At 39.6% G+C, this 18586-nt stretch overlaps 1 protein-coding gene and 1 non-coding gene across 5 annotated transcripts in view; one reads left to right on the plus strand and one right to left on the minus strand.

Annotated features, from left to right (window-relative positions):
* Positions 1-465: 465 nt before the first annotated feature.
* On the minus strand, positions 466-537 carry TRNAE-UUC (transfer RNA glutamic acid (anticodon UUC)). The gene has a single exon. It is a non-coding gene; the product is annotated as a tRNA-Glu (tRNA).
* A 1272-nt stretch (positions 538-1809) lies between these two features.
* The window catches only part of SLC26A4 (solute carrier family 26 member 4), a 40345-nt gene continuing 23568 nt past the window's right edge, over positions 1810-18586 (plus strand). For 2 of the 4 annotated variants that reach the window (XM_060108224.1, XM_060108227.1), the window contains exons 1-6: positions 1818-1932; positions 3596-3780; positions 4388-4552; positions 10519-10601; positions 14682-14829; positions 17121-17234. In XM_060108224.1, the coding sequence (XP_059964207.1) occupies positions 1824-1932; positions 3596-3780; positions 4388-4552; positions 10519-10601; positions 14682-14829; positions 17121-17234 (804 nt within the window). In that variant the 5' untranslated portion in view covers positions 1818-1823. Of the gene's footprint in view, positions 1933-3595; positions 3781-4387; positions 4553-10261; positions 10415-10518; positions 10602-14681; positions 14830-17120; positions 17235-18586 lie in introns of all 4 variants that reach the window. The other 2 variants (XM_060108228.1, XM_060108226.1) reach the window with 2 other exon arrangements.

The following is an 18586-nucleotide window of genomic DNA, read 5'->3' on the forward strand; positions in this document are numbered from 1 at the left end:
GAACATGAAAAAAATACCTCTTCAACAAATGAGAAGTCTCCTTTGATCCTAGCATATAGATAACCCAGTAAACCCATATTTTAGTAAATATCTTACTAGACACATAAATGCATATCTATGTAAAGGTATAAAGAAACGTCTGAGAATGATAAGCACTAAATTCCAGATAGTGGTTGATTCCTGAGGGTGGAGGGAGGAAAGACGATGTGAATGAGAAAGAGTATATAGAGAGTTTCAACTGTACTGGCGATAATTTATTTCTTAAGCTAGAGGTTGAGTACATGGGTGTTTATTATATTATAGTCTTTGCATACCTGAATTCTGTTAAATCTTTTCATGTTTTTAAATGTGTATGACGAACACAAAAGTGTACTTTAACAAAAGTGGAAGCATGCATACTGATCACTATTTTGTGGTTTTTCCTTTTTTTTTTTTTGGCCGCTCCGCTCGCTTGTGGGATCTTAGTTCCCTGACCAGGGATTGAACCTGGGCCATGGCAGTGAAAGTGCCAAGTCCTAACCACTGGACCACCAGGGAATTCCTTGATCACTATTTTGAATCCTGCCTTTTCTCACTTGTTTCTTATATGTACTTTATTGTACTAGAGATAGGTAAATTATTAGTAGTAAATTATTTCTATGCAGCACATCAACTTCATTCCATAGAATTACAGTATAATTTAGTTAACCACTTCCCTGTTTTGAAACATTCATTCAATAAATAATTTTGGGCACTCGGAGGCCAAGATATTTAGGTTGTTGCCACTTTTTTTTTTTTTTACTGTTATAAATGTAATCCTTTATTAATGACCCAAAGGTCAAAGGGCTTGATTTTCTCTCACTGTGCGTGAGTAAAGTGTAGGGAGGTAATATAGAGTAAGATGTGCTGACTACCTAAGAAGTATTTAATCAAAAAAAAAAACCCACAGGAGAAGGAAAGGGCTATGGACTGAATGTTTGTGTTCCTCCAAAATTCTTATCTTGAAGCCTTAATCCCCAGTGTGATAATATTTGGAGGTGGGAGCCTTTGGGAAGTAATCAGGTGGAGTCCCCTTATAAAAAGAGGAAGAGCCCAGAGCTCACTCTCTCTGTGCCATGTGAGGATACAACAAGAAGGCAGCCATCTGCAAACCAGAAAGAGGGCCCTCACCAGACACTGAAACTGCTGGTACTTTGATCCTGAAGCTCTCAGTCTTCAGAACTGTGAGAAATTGATGTTTGTTGTTTAAGGCAAAAAACAAACAAACAAACAAAAAGCCAACACATTATTCTCTTCCCCTGCCATGTACACAGAAAGGTTGAGATTTCTCCATACAGTGTGACATGCATGGACCCAGAAGCCACTTGGGATAGCCTTAGCGAAGGTGTTGATTTCCTAGGGGAGAGCCTATGCTATGTACAAAGGTCAGATTTTTTTTCTTTGTTTGGATCTAACTTCTGTTCCCCCACAAGAAAGGAGAAAGGGCAGGCAACAATGAGTGTGTTCCTCACAACACTGAAACACTGAATTCAGACAAACCCAGCCTGAGCCTTTGAACTGAATTGATCAAGTTTTTAATCAACAACTGACTTGACTTTCTTTTTCTACTCACCTGATGATTGAACTGCTGATCAGTTGAGGCTGCTCCTTTGAGCAGGTGATAACGTGAGCTGCAATCATTATCCCAGCTGATTTGAATCATGTTCTGTATCCTAGCTAGTAAGGAAATGACTCAGGATGAGCTGTAAGTTGAAGAGATCTATGAAAAAGGCCTTTCTCTGTACCGTAGACATAAAGCATAACTTCTGTTTCTGAATTTGATCACTTTGGATGTACTTTCAGGCATGGCGTATGCTCTACTAGCTGCTGTTCCTGTTGGATATGGTATCTACTCTGCTTTTTTTCCTATCCTGACATACTTTATCTTCGGAACATCAAGACACATCTCAGTTGGTAATTATAAGCATATACAATTCTATTTGTTCACATTTAACGTGTTTGGGCTATATTATGTGTGTTCTGCTTCCATATGTTTGTTAATGTTTTCTAGGGAGATAGGGCCTCAGTGCTTTACCCGCTTTTCCTATTCAATGATGCAATGGTTCTTAAGTGTAAAGTGTAAGCTTTATACTTAATCCCCCTTTTTTTTAATGAAGAGGAGAAAATTGAAAGATTGTTAAAAAATTGTAACCTACCATCAAATCTTAGCATGTTTTGCTTTTCAAAAATATAATACATTTGACTCTCTATTTAGAAAGTGTTCTAAAATTAAAAATGACAAGGGAAAAAATATCTTCAAGAGGTCTTCGAACCTGCTGTTTTACTAGATTAACTTAGCTTTTACTAAATTATGTTCGTCAAATACATATTCATTGTCTTATTAAAGAGCATACTTATTTTAAGTCACTAATATTGGAAGACTGGCAAAATCGTGCCAAAACAATTTAGAAACTGAGCTTGGCTGTCCTTCTTGGTATGGCCCAAAATAGATTTATTTCCTGAACTTCCTAAAATTTGAATTTTCTTCTGCTAAAATGTTCTAGTAAATGAGTGTTTTAATGCTATTTTGCAACGTTGACATTTACACTTGAGATAACTTTCGCCTACATCCATCTGCTGGCTAGACATGTCTACCTGGGCAATCCTTTTGAAACAAATGCAGCCATCTACTACTATATCCCATATCCTTATCCTTCGTTGTATTTCCCCCAGTATCTGGCATATTGCCTTGTCTATAAAAGGAGATCAGAATGACGTTATTGACTAAAATAACTTTCTCACCTGGGAGAGTAGATCAGTATCAAATGCATGACGAGGTGAGGAACACAGAAGCTGATTTTTTTCTCTTTGGTGTTCTACACATTTAGACACTCCGGGTTACTGGATTTTGGTACTGAGCCCTCCCAGCTGTTAAAGCCTTCCATGATCAAAGGATAGGACCATCATCATCATGGATAAAAACATCAGTAGTGAATGGAGCAGCTGCTGAAAGAAAAGTACTTTTGAAATGTAGAATCTTACAGACTGGCATTTGATATGAAAAAGTTTGTCTTGGAAAGAGAAAAAGAGAAACTCTCCTCCCTTTGCTATGTCTTTAACCTAATTTTGATCAGGTGATATTGATCAAGGTCCTTATCTCCACAGAGATCAGGACGTTGGATGCTCTAGGAAATGAACTTACATGGAATAAAAATAAGATGGAACAAGTAATGACTCAGCTAGTATGCCATTTGTGCCAGGAAGCCTTTCTTGACAACTCCTCCCTCCACCCCCCACGTCCCCACCCATATACGTGAAGATCACAGATAGGTTAGACACCCTTCCTGTGTACTTACAAAGCAGCCTGAAAGCTGTATTACAGTGACCCACCTACATGTCTCTCTTGCTCATTTCTGGGTCATGAATGCACTGAAGCATGTACTTTTTAGCTTTTTTTTTGTGAACATACAGTATTTTCCCAATCACAGCTAATTACTTCACACATCTTTCTAATCCTACGTAGACATGTTGAGCCTAAACATTTGCAATTAATAATATTAAAAACTTTTTTATGGAGGTATAGTTGATTTACAAGTGATTAATAATTATTCATTGATAAGAGACTTTTTTTCCCCAGGACCTTTCCCAGTGGTCAGTTTAATGGTGGGATCTGTTGTTCTGAGCTTGGCCCCCGACGAACACTTTCTCGTGTCCAGCAGTAATGGAACTACACTGAATACCACCATGATAGACTCTGCAGCTAGAGATGCAGCAAGAGTATTGATTGCGAGCACCCTTACTCTTTTGGTTGGAATCATACAGGTAATGGGCTTACAAGGAATATACAGATTGGCATGATTTGTATTTGCAAGAATTAACTGTAAAGCATGTGGACTTAGAGATTCATTTAAAAGCAAAACAAATCAATTTACTGACCCCTCGCAGTTATTCTTTAAGTTATATTGTTTTAGGTCAGATGCTAAAATAGTCAGCGAGCCCCCACTTATTAAGGCTCACTTAATCATCAAAGTCAGAGACAGAAAAAAAAAAAAAAGACAGAAGAACATGTGTGATTCAAATGAGAATAAGAGAAGGGAAATGTGCCAGAACCCATAAAGAGAAAAAAAAATGTTCTGGTGAGCAGAGCCATGGAAACTGCAAGTCACAGAAATAAGCTACATAAATTTTTCTTTTCTTATTACATATCTAGAAATACTTTAAGGTTCGTACTACACATGGTTTTCAAATTTAGAGTGGTGGAGGAGAGAGGGCATTAAGAAATTCAGATTTCTTTCCTACAAGTCTTTTTGTGTTATCGGCAGGCTACCAGAGTTTTAATTGGTGTTAAGTTTAATTCATTAATAGTTCAAAAGGGTTGATCCTTCTCCCAGGCAAACATTTAATTTTTCCTTCCTTCTTCTTATTCTAGTTGATATTTGGAAGTTTGCAGATTGGATTCATAGTGAGGTACCTGGCAGATCCTTTGGTTGGTGGATTCACAACAGCTGCTGCCTTCCAAGTGTTGGTCTCACAGCTAAAGATTGTCCTCAATGTTTCAACCAAAAACTATAATGGAATTCTCTCCATTATCTATGTAAGTGCTGCTTCTTAATCCAGGGATGGCTCACTTTTCCTCTTGAACTTGAGTCTGGAGAGTGCACATTCCTCCATGCCATACTTTGGGAGCCACTGAAAACATTCTTCTCTGAAAGAAGCAGTAGAATCAGGGGTAGCATTGAAAAAGGCAGATGTTGAAAAACATTGTTCTCAGTTGATCAAAATGGTTTCAGAAGGATCATTGCTCTTAAAAATATTAACGAAAACAAAGTGCTACAGTGAAGACTGGCCTGGGAGGTAGCAGACTTGAACCCCATTCTCACCTTTGCCTCTGCTAAGCTAAGTGACCTTGGACACATGGTGTAGGACAGTGGCTGAAAGCTCTGGATGAACGGGATTCATATCCGGATCCCATTATTTATTATCTGCATGATAATAAATGAATGGATGAACGGGATTCATATCCTGGATGAACGGAATGAACGGGATTCATATCCTGACCCTAGTATTTATTATCTGCACTATGACATGAGCAAATCACCATGCCTCAGCTTCCTTCTCCGCAAAATGGAGTTGGTAGTAATATCTACCAATTAAGTTAAATAAGGATATATGAGAAGCACTTGGCCTAGGGGCTGGCCTATAACAAGTACTCAAAAAAAAGTGTTATTTTGAAATTATTATTCACATCTCAAGGCTTCTTTTCTGTTTTATTTATAAAGTGAAATGATTGGAGATGTATCTCTAAAGCCCTTTTTAACTGTGAGAGTCCATAAAACGCATAATGTAAATGTCTCAGCAATTATAGACGAAGAGGAACAGTAGATTCAGAGATGATTCAACATGCAAAAGAGATGCAAAAGAAGGATGTAGATCACACTAATTAGATTTAAAAGTTCTTGGATCTAAATGTATGTTCTATATAAAGCATGTTATCAATGCTTGAAAAATGGTGGTAATAGTAACATGATGTCACCCTAGCTTGGGGAGAATGATACAAGGCAAATACAATGTGCCAGCGTTAAGAATGAGTTTGAGTCCTTTAATGACCCATGTATTAGCTTCTAAAATGATGTAAGGCCATGCATACATATCTAAAAATTAGTGAGGTGGACAGGAATTTGCTCAGGTTCACAGCAGTGCCATAATCCCACATTACTCTCTCCATTCAACAGACATACCGAGTGCCTATTCCAGGCCAGATACTGTGCTAGGCAGTGGGACTAGGTAGAGGAGGCAGTTTAACATAGTGATTAAGATCGTAGACTTTGTTTTGTTTTGTTTTGTTTTGTTGCGGTACGCGGGCCTCTCACTGTTGTGGCCTCTCCCGTTGCGGAGCACGGGCTCCGGACGCGCAGGCTCAGCGGCCATGGCCCATGGGCCCAGCCGCTCCGTGGCATGTGGGATCTTCCCGGACTGGGGCATGAACCCATGTCCGCTGCATCGGCAGGCGGACTCTCAACCACTGCGCCACCAGGGAAGCCCCAAGATCAGAGACTTTGAACTTCAATAGACTTGAGTTGGAGTGTTGGTTCCACCACCTATGACCCATGTGATTCTGGGCATGTCATATTTAACTTTTCTAAGCCTCAGTGTTCTCAGCTGTAAAATGGGAGTAATGAGAGTAGCTGCTTGTTAGCATTCTGAGGATTAAAAATGAAAATTTGTGTAAAGCACTTAGTACAATACTAGGCTCATAGTAAGAATTCAGTTCATTATTGTTATTTTCATTATCATGATGATCAGACCTCATGGAACTTACTGTTCACTTCCCAAGGACCCAGCCTATTAGCAGCTGTTTTTTCATTCATCATTATTTCTGTCATTGTTGATTTTTTTCCTACCAAGACCTTGGTTTGCTTTGAGACCTTCTGACTGCCTTTTTGTGAGAGGCTGTCTCACTTTTGCAGTCCCTACACACCATATTTTTTGTTGCTTTCCTACTTTCTCTATCAACTGTTCATTCATTTATTCCTTCATTGTCATCCATTCATCTTTTCAATAAGTATTTATTGAAACCTGCCACGTGCCAGGCACTGTTCACTCCCTGTACAAACCCACTTACTCCTGAATCCACCAAGACACCCCGACTGAGTGTGCTGGCCTCCTCGTGTGAGCATCGCTAGGCCTGCATCCTCACAGATCACAGGAGGCCTAGGCCGATGGGTGACCTGGGTCCCTGGCCGCTGCTGGACTTCTGCACACAGGGGACAGAAATAGTCCTTCTGGTCTTCTAGGGCTATGTTTAAGATGAAGCTTGCTGCAAATCACCCCACTTTCAACAGAGACCAAAGTAAGCAGGAAACACTAGAACAAGGTCAAAAATAGTTTTTAAACTATTATGTGACTTATGTCCTGTTGAACATTATTCTTGAAGCCTCAGGTTAGAATGTGTTACAGAATTCTGCAAGCAATTCCTCCCAGGCCAGCCAAGTTGGATAAAGACACTTCAATCATTCTTGTGTGAGGATGAATATAAGCTTGCTCCTCTGGGAAAAAAAAAAAAAAAAAAAAGAATCAGCAGGTCTGGAAATAATTGCATAAGGGTTGAATGAGCCACTCAGTACCTGAACAGAGAATTCTGCTTATGATATTACCAGTTGCGAATATTCGTGAAAGAATCCTTCAACACATGCAGGGCAGCTGTGGATTCCTCCAGGAAAGACTGTAAGATTGTTGTAAGATGCTGTCCCTGGAATGTAGTTAACATCCCTTTTGTTATAAGCTTGTGCTCTGGATCGCCGGCCTGCTCCTCCCTCCAGAAAAAAAAAAAAAAAAAAGGAAATAATGAATACAAGTAATGGGAGGAGGAAATATTGGGAAAGAAAGAAAAATAGAAACTTGTTTACAAATGCCAGGGATGCTGGGTACAAGAGGCGGAAAGGAAAATTGGCAGAATTCAGAACTAGTAATACTCAAGTTACCAGGTAACTACTCAATCATGTAAGTAAATCACACAGTCCATTTCCAAGTGGTTATGTTTTCCTACCGTTCACTCTGAATGGTTTGTCTCAATAGACAAGGGAAGCCTTTCTGCTTGCTGACTAAATTGACGTTACCTCCCCATTTCTTCCCCTAATGAGGAGGAAGGCCACATGGAAAAGTCCTGCCCAGATGGTGAGAGTTTTGAAAGCTACCACTAAGCTCGATCAGATTCATTACTTCGAATCTATTGCAGTATGTAAAAATGAAGCCATTATAAAAGGAAAGTAACATTTTAAGGGTTGATCTTATATATGCAACAGAAGTTCTGGTAGGAGGAAATGCCTGACAGCAAGGGCTGATTATGAGGGATTTGTTATATTCATAGAGACAAGATGGATTAAAATAAATTTGGCACCAAAAGTTAATCAGTGAATTTCCTCATATGTAATATCAGGTATAATTTTTAACTTAAGGCTTCATATACCCAGAAGGAAGAAATTCTGTAAATGAAATGATTCTAAAATTCTCCAAGCGTGGTAGGAAATATAGTAAAATATTATCCATTCTGAAAAGTTTCATTATCTTGATTTGAACTGGTCAGAATACTAGGCTGAAATATGGAATCATAAGTATATCCATATTTTAAACACATTTTAGTAAGTATTTTATTTTATTTTATTTTATTTTTATTTATTTATTTTTTTTGTGGTACGCGGGCCTCCCACTGCTGTGGCCTCTCCCGTTGCGGAGCATAGGCTCCGGACACGCAGGCCCAGCGGCCACGGCCCACGGGCCCGGCCGCTCCGCGGCACATAGGATCCTCCCAGACCAGGGCTCGAACCCGCGTCCCCTGCACCGGCAGGCGGACTCCCAACCACTGCGCCACCAGGGAAGCCCTAAGTATTTTAATAGTAGACTAAATTAGAATTACTTTACAGTGCTTTCGTAAACTCTCATTTCTGTATCTTTGAGTACAATCTGACTACTTCAGTTTATATGGGTGAATTTTATTTCCACATAGGTTAAGCTTTCTATTGTAGAACTCTTCATAAGAGATTCTGAATAAAATCAACTATACTCCAGTATAAAATAAAAATTAAAAAAAAAAGATTCTGAATAACTACTCAGTATAGGCAATTAATATATTCATATGCCTTGTTTGATGCAATTGTGTAATATAAACTGATTTTGGTTTTTGCAACTCATATTACATTTTTAATACACCACAGGTGCTTTTTCTTCAAAGGTCTAAGTGACTCTCATAGATTACATGGCAATCCTGTAGTGATCACTTTTGTAAGGTGAAAGTTTTTAGGATTGGGATAGGTATTCTGATTGTTCTTAAGTTTGAATATTTCCATCTTGCATTGAGAGTAAACCTTTATTGTATAGACAATTAATTGAAGTATTATATCTAGCTCATGAATTAATCAGGGTCATCATCAGAAAATTGATTATATAAAGGGCCAGACAGCAATACCTTCAAGACTCTGAGTTGTATAGGGCTGTTTACTGCTATGGTAAATGCCTTAAATTCTTGAGTTGTTGTGTCCGCTTGTGGGAGTAGTTTTGTTTTCTGTTTTTTTTTTTCCTTTTTCACCCTGCTATCACTTGCGTCATCTTGTTACTATCAATATCTGCCTCTAGCAATTTTTACTGACTCTGGAAAGCAGACAAAGTAAATGTGCTAGTGTTGTGTTTAAAGCAAGGGCAAAAATAGTCAGTGAAAGTCCAAGAGGCTTCCTACAAGTCAGATTCTCGAACTCTTGTTCAAGCACTTGGTGGCATGTATTTTGCTTGCACAGTAGCTTCTCCTCTCATTCCCTTACTCTTGAATGTTTTCCAAAGAGGTGGAGGTTGCTGGCAAGATGACTCGTACATTACTCAGTGAGCACTATACCTAACTGTTACCAGATTGTTGTTATAATTATTTTAAGTAATATTTTATCTTCATATAAAAATATATCTATAAAAGGACTCATTCAAAGAAAGGTAACCTTCACTGGGAGATTAGTCATCTCTAAGAATTGAGGAATACCTTCTAAAGTCATGCCTTCTACAGGACTGAAATTCCTATAACAAAGATATTAGTGTTCTCCTCCGGGATTCTTCCTTGCTAATCTCCCTTGATTCCCAGAAACCTCCTATTTACAAAACAAAACTAGTTTTTCTTGAGCTGTCTTGTCTGTCCACTGGGAAAGAGTTAGTTTTATTTAAGTCACCTTAGTTCAAGTTTGAACTAAGTACCAAATTAATTTCCAAAAATGTATAATTGACCTATATATCAATTCAGTAGCTTTTCTTTGCCATAAAGAATGGATCAGTCTGTATGTATCTACATAAGAAGAATTTTAGGGATTTTTATTCTCACCTGTATCATTCAGGTTTAGTGAAGAGCTTTACCTAAAATATTGGTTAACTAGGACTTTTGGTTTATCAGTTTTTAATCTCAATAATACATATCAACATGGTGAAAATTAGGTCACTTAATAGCACCTGTAAAACCACTTAAGGTATAAACTTTTAAAGCTTTCCTGCAAGCAAAAGGCAGTATATAATGATATATTATCTTTTAAAAGATCTCATTCTTATTGTAAAAAATACAGATAAGCAAAAATAAGAAAGCAGAAATCACCCATACTTTTATCACTTCAAGTTAACCATCATTAATAACTTGGTATATATATTGCAAAGATTGGATGTCAGTGGTCTGTATATTAACCAACACATTTTTATAATTTTACATGAAATTCTTAAGTGCTCTTTGATGATGATATGATTTTTTCATACGGGAAGTATATAAAAAAATTTTTTTTTACAGACTCTAATTGAGATTTTTCAAAATATTGGTAACACTAATCTTGCTGATTTCATTGCTGGATTACTCACCATTATCATCTGTATGGCAGTTAAGGAATTAAATGATCGATTTAAACACAAAATCCCAGTCCCTATTCCTATAGAAGTGATTGTGGTAAGTAGAATGTGTAATTAGAAAATTCAGCATTAATTAGTTTGATAAGAAAGGAATTGTTAAAACAAATGGACTTTTTTTTAACCTCTTTTGTTTTATTTCAGACAATAATAGCTACTGCCATTTCATATGGAGTTGACCTGGAAAAAAACTATAACGCTGGCATTGTTAAGTCCATCCCAAGTGGGTGAGTATGGAGTTCCTCTTAGGCAATACTAATATATTGTCAGTACTTTCTGTTTAAATGACACTTAAGCTTCATTTCATTGGTCTTATTTGTGTGTGATCTTAAAGAAATATCCATTTGTGCAAACTATCAGATAAACAGTACGGGTGTAGATTGAAGATCAAGCCATTTGTTTAAAAGCGACCCGCATATGCTCTCTCTTTTTCTTTTCTTTTTTTCCTTTTGCGGTATGCGGGCCTCTCACTGTTGTGGCCTCTCCCGTTGCGGAGCACAGGCTCCAGACGCGCAGGCTCAGTGGCCATGGCTCACGGGCCCAGCTGCTCCGCGGCACGTGGGATCTTCCCGGACCGGGGCACGAACCCGTGTCCCCTGCATCGGCAGGCGGACTCTCAACCACTGTGCCACCAGGGAAGCCCTCTCTTTTTCTTTATGTTCTTAAAACGTGGCAGGACATGCACTTTTAACGCCAGATTCCTGATTTAAACTCACATATACAATTACAGTATACTATACATACTGTAGAATCATGGTTAGCAACATTTATTGTACTGAGAACAATCTGCTTAAGGAAAAAGGGACATCTGGCCTAAATTCTCCTCCATTTAGTTTAATCCATCTTAGATAATAATTATATCATTTGTGCCTATAAATAAAATACATTATCTCTAAGGGAGGTTTGATATATTTGATAGTTTGATGAATTAAAAGAGTAAAGAACTAAGGTTCTTGGTCTCCTTCTGTCACCATCTAGTCCTGTGGCCCTGGCAGGTTCTCCTATGACAAAAAGAGAATGATAAACCACCGAAATCTCAACTTAAACTTGCCGTAAAGCACCAATGAGATGGCTCATAAAGTGCAAAGTGGACCAAGGGCCCTACAATATAATTCGATCATATGACATTGAAAAAGAAACCCAGTTGTTTATTACACTTGTAGCTTAAACTTATAGCATCTATGACTAGACTTGCTGTTAGATAACTAGTAAGTACTGGTTTCCCCTCCCTTAATAATAGCTGAGGGACCTGTAACAGTCTGTTTCTCATGCTCTTAATAGAAACTCCTCAGGCCAGCTCAGTCCCGGGGCTTATTCCACAGGGAACTGCTGCCTTGCCATTGGGTTAATATTATGATTTCTTCTAATCTGTTCAAAAAAAAAAAAAAAAAAAAAGAAAAAGAAAAATTACAGCTGGCTACATGGGGCTTAACTTACATATCATTCTTTCTGATGTTTCTCAAACTCACTTTTTTTTAAGAATCACATGAAGCCCTTGTTAACACAGATTCCTAGTTCCAACCCCGAACCTATGGAATCAGGCTTTCCAGAGGAGGGGCCTGGGAATTAATATTTTTCAAATGGGCTTCACGTGATTCTAATGCTCAGGTAAGTTTGGGAAACTTTACATTAGAGGATCAGCATTTTGATAGTGAATCCTAATGCTGGTATAAATTTAGTGATAAAAAGATGCAGTGTTGGCTATTTGAGTTATGGCGTTTTCACCCTAACAGATTATTTGAGTAGTTATAAACAGCTACATAAAAGATATATTTCATGGGGCTTCCCTGGTGGTGCAGTGGTTGAGAGTCCGCCTGCCTATGCAGGGGACGCGGGTTCGTGTCCCGGTCCGGGAAGATCCCACATGCCGCGGAGCGACTGGGCCCGTGAGCCATGGCCACCTAGCCTCCGTGTCTGGAGCCTGTGCTCCGCAACGGGAGAGGCCACAACAGTGGGAGGCCCGTGTACCGCAAATAAAATAAATAAAATAAAAATAAAATTTTATATATATATATATATATGTATATATATATATATATTTCATAGATCCCTGTTGTCAGGCTTCCTAGGGTGTAACTCTTAGAGGAGATCCATAGCAAATGCCCTGTCCCATAAGTCCATGTTCCATTAATAGATTTAGGGAACTCATTTTTGCTGCCCTAAGTCAGCAGTCCCCAGCCTTTTTGGCACCAGGGACCGGTGTCATGAAAGGCAATTTTTGCACGGACGGGGGTGGGGGTGGGGGTCGGGTGGGGCGGGGGATGGTTCAGGCGGTAATACAAGCGACGGGGAGCAACGGATGAAGCTTCGCTCGCTCGCCCGCCGCTCATCTCCATGCACAGGTACCGGTCCGTGGCCCAGGGGTTGGGGACGACTGCCCTTAGTGATCCTTTCTGACCCTATCCAGAGCTTTCCTGGCTGCTCTCCTGCTGAGAATGGATCTCTAGCCTCTTGCTCTTGGGTTAGTCAAGTTGCATCCTCTGACAGACCGCCTGGTGTGATTGGTCCGCTGACCTAACCTGCCTGGCCCCCAGGACTCAAAGCTCCTCCTCAAGGGCAGTGATCCCATTTGTCTCGTGCAACTTTTTGGTAGCACTGAAACAAGTCTAATAACGTTAACAAACCTGAAAAAGAAAGGGTGCTGTGGAGAGATTGGAAAAGGGCAAGGAAAGGAGAGAAAGGTGAGTGGGACGAGAGGAAGAGGAACAAAGAGAAACACTGTGCTACCCACCTCTTCACCCCCTCCCCGTGTCAATCCCCCAATAAGGGAGTAAAAGCACGGCCGCCGCTGGCAGCTTCCTTTTGTCCCATTGAGGGCCAATGCCATATGTCAGTATCGCTCAGTGCCCAATGACACTGTCCCCAAAACTGTGACCACTTGCCCTACTTGCCTACTCCCTTGCTTGGCCAAGTATACAATTTCTGCAAGTCCGGTCAGCTTCTGAGTGTCCCACTAGGATTCACCTAAACGAGGAGCCCTCATTCTCTCACTGACCCTTTTTCTTTTTTGCTGTTGTCTTTTGTTTTTTAATTTTTACTTTTTGGCCACACCGCACGGTATGTGGGATCTTAGTTCCCAGACCAGGGATCGAACATACACCCCCTGCACGGGAAGCCCGGAGTCCTAACAACTGGACTGCCAGGGAAGTCCCATCACTAACCTTTTTCTTAAGCAGAAGGCTCTAAGAGGGTCAGTCAGATCTTGTGACCCAGGAAATCATCTAATATCTAACGTTCATACCTGAACCTTCTAAATGACCTTGAGCAGATCATTTCACTTTTGTGGGCCTCAGTTCTGGTATCAACAAAAAGAGAGGTAGATTCAACAGTTTCTAGGATATTAGATTAGGATATTAATTTGGATAATATTAGGATATTAGCTGGCTCTAGATTTCTATTGTTTTCTATAAGAATCTTATTTCTACTTTACTACTTCCCTCTAATTATAGGCGGAAAAAAATATAGTTTCCTATTAAAGGAACTTCAGGTGTGAGGTAGGTCAGGGAGATTGCCTTTTTTTGTTTGTTTTTTGGCCAGGGACCTCTGGAATTACACCCTACAGATAGTAATCAAGATATAGGTACAAGAAAGGAATCCACCCCCCCACCCCGATTTTCATATTTGGGGAAAATTGCAGGCTTATAAACTTGTAGATTTATTTCTTTATACAGTTGGTAGAGTAGCTCTGGTTTTGTCAAACAGTAACTGTTTGATCCCGCACCTGTTGGGATGTCTTAATCATTGTGACTGTGGAGCATTAGGATAATTACATACATTTAATCTTTTTTGGACTTTTGGACTCAAGAAGATTTTAAGTATCATGGCTCTTAGAATGGATTTTCCACTTAGCTCTTTTAGCATCTTACATTCTTTGTCTCTTTAACAGACCTGGCCTCGCCTTGTACAGGGTAAATCTCATTTTATGGCTAGGATATCTTTTAAATTCAAAGACCTTTAAGATGAAATTCTGTAAGGAGAAACACTAATGTGTGAAATGGCACAGAATGGGATTGTATGGTATTAAAAAATCAGTAATGACAGGCTTATTCTTGTCAGAGGGTAGATAAGGCCGCGTCTGTAGGCTCTCAAATAGGGGACAAAGGAATCAGCCAGTGAGATAGCACCAACTTCTGATTGAAACCTGTAAAAGCAGGTGCTACTACTTATGCATCTCACGTACCTCTTGCCCTCTTGGATCAAGTCCTTTCATTTCTGACTCGTGGCTGGGTTGATAGAGCATTTGGTGAGGTGGGGGAAGAGCATTACGGTCAAAGTTTCACAGCATTTTTCATTTAAAAACTCACTAGGTTTTTGCCTCCGGTGATTCCATCTGTGAGTTTGTTTTCTGAGATGCTGACTGCATCATTTTCCATCGCTGTGGTCGCTTATGCCATCGCAGTGTCTGTAGGAAAAGTATACGCCATCAAGTATGATTACACCATCGATGGGAACCAGGTATGTTCACTCTTTTGCTGAACTGGTTTTGTAGGGCTGAAAATAAGAAGAAAACATAAATGGGAAAGATTTTTGTTGTCTGTTAAAGAAGGGATTTGTTTCTTCCACCCATCTTTATGGAGTTGGTTTCTCTCCTGTGTGTGCTAATTTGAAATTATTTTGAAATATACATGTTATATCACTTAATTAATTATTTATTTGTGTATTTATTTTTTGCGGTATGCGGGCCTCTCACTGTTGTGGCCTCTCCCATTGCGGAGCACAGGCTCCAAACGCGCAGGCCCAGCGGCCATGGCTCACGGGCCCAGCCACTCCAAGGCATGTGGGATCCTCCCGGACCGGGGCACGAACCCATGTCCCCTGCATTGGCAGGCGGACTCTCAACCACTGTGCCACCAGGGAGGCCCTGTATCACCAAATTTTTAAATATATTTTACTGTTTCTTTATCCATATTTTATTATATGTCTCTGAAAGATAAGCATGTAAAAAGCAATCGTGATACATCATCATATCTAAAAAACTAGCTGTAATTCCCTAATACCATCTAATATCCAGTCAGTTTTCAGGTATAGCCACAATATCATTATCACAGCTAAAAAAATTAACAATAATTCCTTGATAATATCAACTATCTAGTCAGTTTTCAGATTATTTTAAAAGGTTTTTTTAAACAGTTGATTTGTCTGGTTAAGTATCCAAACAAGCTCCATGTGTAGTATTAGCTTGATACATCTCTTTTTTGCTTTACATTTTTTAACAAATTATTTTTTGATTGGGGTATAATTGATGTACTGTATTATATAAGTTTCAGGTTTACAACATAGTGATTCACAAGCTTTAGAGCTTATACTCCATTTGTAGTTCTTAGAAAATATTGGCTATATTCCCTGTACTGTATGCATCACTGTACTTTTTAAAAATTAATTTTTATTGGAGTATAGTTGCTTTACAATGTTGTGTTAGTTTCTACTATACAGCAAAATGAATCAGCTATATGTATACATATATCCCCTCTTTTTTGGATTTCCTTCCCATTTAGGTCACCACAGAGCATTAAGTAGAGTTCCCTGTGCTATACAGTCTGTTCTCGTTACTTGTCTATTTTACACATAGTATCAATAGTGTATATGCATCACTTTACATTTTAAGAGATAAGTTGAAGTAATCCTAATTTTTAAAAAGTTAATTCAGTTAGGTCATAAATAACATTTAAGCTTAACATATTAGATTGGAATAAGAATTCTTCATGTAATCTAGTATCGCCTGGTAATTGTTTTTTTAATGACAGCTATAATACGGCAAAACAGAGCAACAAACACCAATGATAATAGTTGTGACCACTTTAAATTGAGGTGGTTTATTGTGCAATTACAGGTTTCCCCTGCTACCCAAAAGTAGAGCGTTCCTATGAAAACTTTCTTAAGCAGAAATGGCAGTAAAGTGAAGAAGCAGTTACCTTAGGACACATCTTGCAAACAGATGCACAAAATCCATTTAGATGAAGCACAGGTGCTCCCCAGCACAGTTCAAAGCGATGGCGGCTCTATGCTGAGATGCTGAGATGCTGAGTATAGTTCCCGGCAGAGGAGATTGGTGGTGCCACTCTCCCTACTTGGGGGGCATGCCGCCTCTATAAGTGTTCGCTACAAAACAGATGCTTTTCGCCCTTTTTTGTAAAAGCGAAAAGCCCCTTGGGATTTCTTTCAGTTAGCAAAAACAGGTACTAACATAGGTCTCTCGTAAAAGCCAAGTGGCGTAAAGTGAACTTTTGAAAAGCAGGGGACACCTGTAATAGATACAGGACATTTTTTGTAGCACCTGATACATTTACCAGGTGAGCTGATTTTCCACTGCTTGCAAATCTGCAAGTATGGTTGGTTTCTGAAAACATAGCACAGCAATTACAGCAGTTAAATGATTAGTACTCAATAGGAATAATAGCCCTCCTAATCATAATACACTTCATAGCAAATATCCAACCACAGAGAAAATATTTCATGTGAGAGTTACAGATATGCCACTCACCAGGAAGTGAAATAAGCATTTGAGCAAAAGATCAGTCAATCTTAAAAACAACTGAAAGCGGTGAAGCCTCTCTTAGGCTCTTTGGAGCCAGAAGTCCCCATGTCTTCCAAGGGCCCCAAGCACCTTTAATGGTAAGAATTAAACTGGGACTCCCAGGCAGGGTGGACTTGAGAGTTTGCTTTCTTAATGCTCTTCCTTAAACACTTGGCGAGGGTCTTGCAAAGATTTGATATGTAGCATCACTGCCATACAGTCTCTCTCTTAGGAATTCATTGCCTTTGGGATCAGCAACATCTTCTCTGGATTCTTCTCTTGTTTTGTGGCCACCACTGCCCTGTCCCGCACCGCCGTCCAGGAGAGCACTGGGGGAAAGACACAGGTATGTAACAGCGGTGTCGTAATATCCGTCTAGAATGATAGTAAGAATGAGTCAGGGGAATGGTGGCTCAGGAAGGCTTGCACAAGAACTCAGCAGGACGATTAGCCTTTGAGAAAAGAGAAACTTGTACTTCCTGGTCTGATTGCACCCGGGGTCTCTCTGTCTCCTTGACGGTGATCCATCCCCTCCCCGAAAAACTCTTCCACAGCGACATTTATGGTTTTCTGATGCAGCAAGTCTCCAACCATTTTGTGTCGGTGTTCAGCTGGCAGATAGCTCCACTTACTTGCTTTTCCAGGGACAATAACAGTTGACAAGGAATCAGTCATGAAGAATGCTGATTTTTACCAATTTGTTATCTGGGGATAGAGAAAGCCTAGTAAGAGCACTTTGTGGCTTCATGAGTTATTCTATTTTCATGAAAATGAAAAGCTGTCTATTTACATTTCCTTTACAAGGATCAGGAGCTTCTTCCAGAGGCGTTGGGTCCCACAGAACAAGTTTGCTAGCCAAGGATATTTTTGTTGTAACATTTTGGCATTTTTTCCCGAGCGAGACTTTTGTTCCTAAAATTCTGAATGTGGGTTTCATCTTGCCTTTTAAATGTGGTTTTTAAGTTGTTGCCTTCCCCCAAACCAGCATCCAAGTTAATCTCTGGAAAACTCCTCCTTCAGTGGGCCAGAAAGCTCAGGAGCTGTTCTCAGGCCATTCTTTCCAGCAGGACATGAGTCAGCTAAGCCAAACCGAGTAGATAGGGGTGAGGGGCAGCTCAGGAATTGTGTTTCTGTTATGCCTGGAGAGTTTTCTCATCCCAACACAGAAAGAACTATTATTTAAGAGTAAACAGTACATTGAGACTATAAAGGAGAACAACAAATCCAAAGTGAATAGGATAACACACACACACACATACACATACACATACATACATACACACACACACACATACATACATACACACACACACATACACATACATACATACACACAGAGAGAGTCTTCAAGTAGGGTTTTTTAAGGTAGAGACACTTACAAATAAGTACAAAAGAGAGAAACTGAGAAAATGAGTGACTCCAACAAGGAAGTTGCCCAGGGGGGAGCCTGAACTGTCCCCAAGGTGCCCATGATGCTCCTTTACCATTTATAAAAGATCTTGGTGACAGGGTGAGAAGAACTGGCCTCTTCCAGTTTCTTGGCTCCCGTCCAACAAAAATTTAGTCTAAATTTTCAGAATTTTTCTGTTTAAAATTGAGTTTTCTTGACTTTTTTCTGCAAACATTTCCAGCTTTGTGAGAGCAAATAAAACAATACAGCCTCAAACAGGAAGCATAACCAGAGATCTGTGGTCAAGG

The sequence above is a fragment of the Mesoplodon densirostris genome, chromosome 9, assembly GCF_025265405.1.
Source record: "Mesoplodon densirostris isolate mMesDen1 chromosome 9, mMesDen1 primary haplotype, whole genome shotgun sequence".
Taxonomy (NCBI): domain Eukaryota; kingdom Metazoa; phylum Chordata; class Mammalia; order Artiodactyla; family Ziphiidae; genus Mesoplodon; species Mesoplodon densirostris.